Here is a 6,137-nt window from a genome sequence, read left to right on the forward strand (position 1 = left end):
TTCTTTCTAGACTTAATTTCAAGAAATAAAGTTTTCAATTAATTAAAAAGATAAAATTTAAAGTAAGAGAATAACAATGTAAAACACACAAAAAATTGCATGGTCAATCTCAAGTTCTTAGAATTTTTATTTCGGTCCAAAGTTTTATTTTGTTTATTTTTCAATTCTTAAGTTAAAGAAAGAAAATAAAAACTCACTAAAAAATAATAAAGTTGTCGTTTAATCATATTTTAACCACACAAAAATAAAAAAGAATCTTTGCGTTAATGGATTCCTCTTCTCGAGAGAAGTTCAATAAATGTTTTTCTTTGAAAAATATTGAAAAAAATAGATCCAATTTGGTTTTGATTTTTATGATTTGGTTGATTTTCATATTTTTGAGTGATTTTGGGGTGATATGGTTTATATCAATTTTCATGGTTCTTTTGAAGAGTTTTTGGGTGAAAATTAGTAGCAAAATGGGTTTTTAGGGTAACCCCCTCCTAATTTTTCAACTACCATAGTAGTTGTTAAATTTTTAGTAGAAACCTAGCAAGTTTCATATTACTTGTTGTTATTGTACTTGACATATTGCTTGCTAAATAAAAAAGAAAGTAAAAAATCTCGGACCCAACTTGGTTTTGGTAAAAAGTTAAAATATATATAAGCTAATCCTCTTCATGAAAATCAGTAAAGATACATGCAAGCTGGTAGTAACGCCTCCATGTACTCCATGTGAATAAAAAAAGAAGTGAATAAAAAAAAAAAGAAGAAAAAGAAAAGAAACATACAGCTGCTGCAGTTACATCAGGAATGCTATATAGTTATGATAAATGTAGTGGCTGCGGTAGTGATTATTGGTGCACGAGGGAAGGACATGCAGTGGACTTATTTTATTGGCATTAGACGCATTATCTAGAAGGCCTCTAGCATTTTTAGCCTTTCAAATTCAAGTCCAATCCAAAGCCACTGCTGAACGAACAGGTTACCCATGATGAAAAAAATTGATGAAATTTGAGGAGATGCTACGCATGTATCATAACGAATTGATCAAGAGAAATGCTGTTAAAAAAACAATAAAAAAGATCCCACTAGCGTATAACTTAGCACCAGTTTTTATGTCAAGGGCCATTTTGAATAACAATTTACACACAAAATGCCGTTTCACTAATAATTCCTCCCTGTGGATCGAGCTTCGCAGTTCTCTCCAAAGCAAGCAAACAACGTGCAGGAGGTATTATTTGGTTCAGGTAAACAGTTTCAGGCGTGTTGTTATGGGCTGCCGACATATAGGGCAAGTTGAAAGGCTTGCTCCACAATCCCTGCAAGTCTTCATTGCAGAAAAAAGGAGAAACATAAACACACAAAAAATAAAAAGTCTGAAGCTAATGTTGTGTAATTGTCAGGGGAAATGCACTAACCAGATGACCGCATCCAAAAGCCATGTCTTTTGGGTTAGTCAAGCAAATAGGGCAGACCTGGAACAACATGACATGCATGTTAAAACAAAATCCTGATACAAATAGGAATCCAAAGGAGGAGAAATTGAGAGGGAAAATACCGGTTCGACTGAAGTAGATGGTTGAACTGTTTCAAAGTTTGTAATGTGTGGAATTGATTTGACAGCATTATCATGATCAATCACTTCACGAGGAGGTGGGAGTGGCCTTGTGCGTGGACCACCAACTAAATCATGACTGCAAGAGTAAAACTGTTTGAAGACTGGAACTCCCTGGTCTGATATCAGATATTAACTAGAAAATGAACCTGCTGTCTTACTCTTTATGCTGAAGTCTTTGAGCGGCTCTGTACTGAAGTGGAATTTCCATGAGGGCAGCAAGTGCAAAGGCTGTTTCCTTCTTTGATGCTTCGGTGTTGTCTAACATTATTTTAGTGAAGTTCACAAACTGCATGATGATAAAAGAAAAGGTATCAGAACACGTGTTTAACTCAGCTGGTCCGAATTCTTTGCTGGCATTATACTAGTCAATATGACAATAATTAAATTGGATCACCAAAGCCTACATGCATTTGTGCAAGTGATATAACTGAAATAAAAATCTCATTTCAGTCACATGAACAAGAGTGTTTGGGTTTGAGGGCTTGAAACAAAGCAGGTTTCAAGAGAAAAGCAAGTTTGGAATTCAAAGTAGGTGTCATGTATCTTTTTTAAACCATGGTTTTGAAATTCCATGACACTTGTTTTGAAAACTCAATCCTAAAGATACCCTGAGATTAGTTTGTGAAAAGATGAGGTTTCAAATCTTAATCTCTTCTGACTTTGTGCCACATAAAGCTGCACGCACACACATCAAATATACCTGAAAGTTGTCAAATTCACGCTGAGGAATGTTATCATCGAATTGTTGCATTGCATCCCATGGTCCATCCCCAACTCCAACAAAAATAATTGAGAGAGGATGCTTGCTGTTTATAAAATTAACAAGCGTCAATACAGTGATAGAAAACACAACATTGAAAAATGTTACATACACCATTAATTTACCTAGCAGCAACTATGGAGTTTACTGTTGCTTGTTCTTGAGGACTCAACCGTCCAGGAGGAGTATCAGGAGTCCTGGTAACCTAAACAATGAAAGAAAAAATAAAACAGTATCAGCAGCAATTAACAAGAAAACGTAGTCAAAATGTGTTCACATTTTATGATAGCTGATGAGAAAGGGATGAATATAAAGCAAGAGTTAACCTGTCCATCTGCAACAATAACAAGAACATGGTACTGACCACTTTTCTCCACAATGTCAATTGCCGCATCAATAATTGCAGCAAATGAAGTTGGGCCTGCAGAAGTAGGTCAAAATTACTATTATCAGTCCTTGTCTTTTGATAATTTAACACATGAACTTCTCATGAATATGGAATTATTCATCTTTTATTATTCATTCACAAGAATTCATCTCCTCTTAGCAGCTTAGTGAGGAATTAAAAATAATATTAGAAAAGTAATGGATATCATGTTCAAAAGGACAGAAAAAAGATGAAAATCATGCTTTGAAATAAGCAAGAATAAAAGAGGGCTGTGTTGAACCTGACAACTTTAAGTGTGGAACAATCTCTCTGTATCGTGCAAGAGCTTCCTCAAGACCATTACAAGGTCGATTATCAGGATAAAAGCTGAATACATACTTATCATGTGTTGATGCTACCAAAAGAAAACAAGAAAGAATCAATAACCAATCCAAGAAAACTGTAGTACATCAGTGTACAGGAAGTGAAGCCATAAAGAGGGAGAGACTAACCATCACCAAATCCAAAACAAGGTATCAAATTATCTTCATCAAAAGGAGACAGAGTCCGGCCAATAATAGAGATTGCTTGTTCATACGGATTCAGTGTGCTACCAATTGCATGAAGGCTTTTTCGATGAAATGAATGCCTGCCTAAAATCATTGGGGAAAAGAAATTTTTTCTCCCACTAATCAGAATAAATAAAAATGGATGTTCAGTAGTTTTCAATGGACAGGAAGAATCACCTGTCCACTCATTACTCTTGGTAAAATCAATACCAAGTATTAAATTAGATGATTCAAGACCAGCCTCTCTCAGGGCAGAAATAACCTGAGAATACACCAAAGTCGTTTTAAATAAGTTTGTTTCACCAAGAGAGGTAATAATTAAGCAGAATGGTATGCTACTCAGAATCTACTTTTTTCCTTGAGATTTATTCTCGTAACCATGTGCAATTTTTTATGATGTTTTTCTTGTTATGACTGTGAACCTCTAACAATTTCCCCACGAATTGTAACATATTTCAGTATCTGTTATCCTTAATTTTTTACTGATTTGTTATTTATATAATTTTTCAAGAAGTTCTTCCAATCATATTATACTTATGATCATTGAATTTTGTTATAACTTTCTAGTATGAACTTCGTAAATCAACCACTATGAATTGATCTGATACTTCTGCTATACAGATTTGCAATCCAGTGCCAAGAACCTCCATCATCCTAAATCCTCTGTTGCCTTTCCCTGCCTTGTCATAATCTTGGATCATCACCATCCTTCTGTTAAGCAGGAAGGACAGAGAGGAGCGAGGACGGAGAGGAAAAGGGAGGGATATTAACCCATCCATTGGCTTAAGAGGGAGGGAGAGGACAGAAGCCAATCTGCTGACATTGGACAGGTAGCAAATTACAAATCAAGAAGGATAGAGGGGTCCTTCCTTTGATTCTCTATCCAACCAGTTATATTTTGATTACTAACTATTACGCATTATCAACAACGGAGTCATATTTTGCTGTCTGTTATATAATCTTCGGACACTCCTTGCCATCAAACAGTCATGCACCTTTTCATTTTCTTGGAAGATAAAGTAAAAGAGAATCATTATGTTGATAAAGAATTAAGTACCACTACACAGTAGTACATATCATCTTCTACAATTCAATAAAGGAACCACAAATGATACCTGATCCAATGAGTTGAAATTGTCAGCTATGTAAGTCGGATGCTGCCTGCGTTGATAGTTATGATCCATTGAGCTTTCTGCATAAGAAGTGGGTTGTTTCTAAAAATCATACCGATGATCAGCAAAAGTGGATGCCCCATTATTCCCCATACCTGACAACTTCTTTACCTTTATTTTAATTTTTCATTTTTAAATAACTTGCAGATAGGTTAATTCTAGTTATTCCACAGAGACTTCCGTGTTCTGAAGCTGCAACAATGAATCCTTTCAACAGAACAGAGAAAATTTAGGACAATAGCATGCTCCTGTTGGTTTTGCATCAACTTTGGTTAATACAACATAATTTATGTTATGTACCACCATGTTGACAACCCAATGGTGAGAGGGTGACTAAATTCGAAAGCCAAAAATAAAATGTTTACCAAATTTGCATTAAGTCAATATCTGATTTCACTAAACCAATTATCAAAAAAAAAAATATATATATATATATATATATATACCAGATTCAAGTCAGATTAGCCAAGAGCACAAAGCTTCCGCTCTATCTGGCTCTACAAAAATACCTATCTGACAATTACAACTCTGGGGAACCATTCAAAGTAAGAAAACTGCCCAGAAAACAATAAAAGAAAGCCCTTAAGTGTAACAAAATATTCGTTGCCAATCCGAAATTTGATTGTTAGAAACAGTATTGTACTATAATTATCCAATCTACTTCCCTGTACTTGGTTCGAAGTAAATTTGGTTGCTAGAAAACCACAGAAATGGATATGAAGTTGAATTAACCGGTGAGAGTTCTCTTTTTCTGTAAGCTTCTAGCAACCTAAATGAGCACCACACACATAATCCCATCATAATCAAAGCTCAGTTTTTCTTAATTTTAAACCCAGATTTTCCCATAAAAACTCACCCAAAATCTCTATCTCCACATTGCCCAACCAAAAAAGGAAAAACTTTTCATATATCAACTAGTCAAGGATACCAAACAATCATATAGATTAAGCTAAAACTCAAGCAGCTTGCTGCTTCTCAATCATCCACAAAAACCCCAGCAAACAAAAATAAAAAAATCAAAACACTAAATCACCAAAATCCATCAACAAAAACACATCAAAGTCCAAAAACAAAAGAAAAAGAACCATGATAGCACCCACAAAGAAAGATGAAGACTTTTAGAAAGAGAGAATCACCAGCTGTCCACAGAGAGTGAGAAAGAGAGAGAGCAAGGAAAAGCTGAGATTCAAAGAGAGAATTATATGTAGTTTCAAAGAATTCTGGTTCTGCCTTTACCGATCTTTTAAAAAACTCAAGACCAAAGAAGCAATCATGGTACAATGTATGACTGTTCAGTTGAAGTCACTTTATCTTTGTCTGACCATCTTGCTTCTTTGCTGGCTTTCCCTCTTGCGTGCACAACACCTTCCACGTCTTTAAACTTCACTGATGTATTCACATAAAATTTGAAACTTGAGAGAATATTCATGAGTTATTTATTAGAAAATTATGAGACTGATTTGAAATTTAATTTAGTTTAAGATTAATTCGTGAATTAAGCAGTTTAATTTGTGGATAGAAGAATCATCTCAACTTTTTTAATTAAATTTTTTTAATAAAATAAATTTAGTTTAAAATAAAACTAAGTGTAGACTAGATATAGTTTGAAATTGTATTATAAACTATGTTTCATAAAAAAAAAATTAAGAGTTTAAATTAAATTTTTATG

The 6,137-nt window shown here is 34.3% G+C and overlaps 1 protein-coding gene across 6 annotated transcripts; it reads right to left on the reverse strand.

Annotated features, from left to right (window-relative positions):
- Nucleotides 1-1,011: 1,011 nt before the first annotated feature.
- Nucleotides 1,012-5,842, reverse strand: LOC105124552 (E3 ubiquitin-protein ligase RGLG1-like). Of its 6 annotated transcripts, none has more exons than XM_011024618.1 (12): nt 5,705-5,842; nt 4,412-4,488; nt 3,474-3,558; nt 3,240-3,380; nt 3,029-3,142; nt 2,687-2,781; nt 2,486-2,565; nt 2,301-2,406; nt 1,759-1,886; nt 1,541-1,676; nt 1,401-1,457; nt 1,012-1,309 (listed from the first exon to the last, which is right to left on the reverse strand). In XM_011024618.1, the coding sequence occupies exons 2-12, from the start codon at nt 4,478-4,480 to the stop codon at nt 1,226-1,228; spliced, it is 1,095 nt and encodes a 364-aa protein (XP_011022920.1). In that variant the 5' UTR covers nt 4,481-4,488; nt 5,705-5,842; the 3' UTR covers nt 1,012-1,225. The 6 variants fall into 6 exon arrangements, with proteins under 6 accessions (XP_011022920.1, XP_011022915.1, XP_011022916.1 ...); XM_011024613.1 differs by having other exon boundaries at nt 5,605-5,842; XM_011024614.1 differs by having other exon boundaries at nt 4,412-4,510; nt 5,605-5,842.
- Between the last annotated feature and the right edge of the window lie 295 nt (nt 5,843-6,137).

This window comes from Populus euphratica, unplaced genomic scaffold (genome assembly GCF_000495115.2).
Source record: "Populus euphratica unplaced genomic scaffold, PopEup_1.0 scaffold35.1, whole genome shotgun sequence".
NCBI lineage: Eukaryota > Viridiplantae > Streptophyta > Magnoliopsida > Malpighiales > Salicaceae > Populus > Populus euphratica.

Excerpts from the sequence above, each read along its gene's own strand:
- LOC105124552 (XM_011024618.1), bottom strand. The coding sequence starts at position 4,480 with ATGGATCATAACTATCAACGCAGGCAGCATCCGACTTACATAGCTGAC. Across the intron at positions 3,381-3,473 it reads CAAGAGTAATGAGTGGACAG|GCAGGCATTCATTTCATCGA; the intron begins GTGATTCTTCCT and ends CAATGATTTTAG. Across the intron at positions 2,566-2,686 it reads TTATTGTTGCAGATGGACAG|GTTACCAGGACTCCTGATAC; the intron begins GTTAACTCTTGC and ends TTCATTGTTTAG.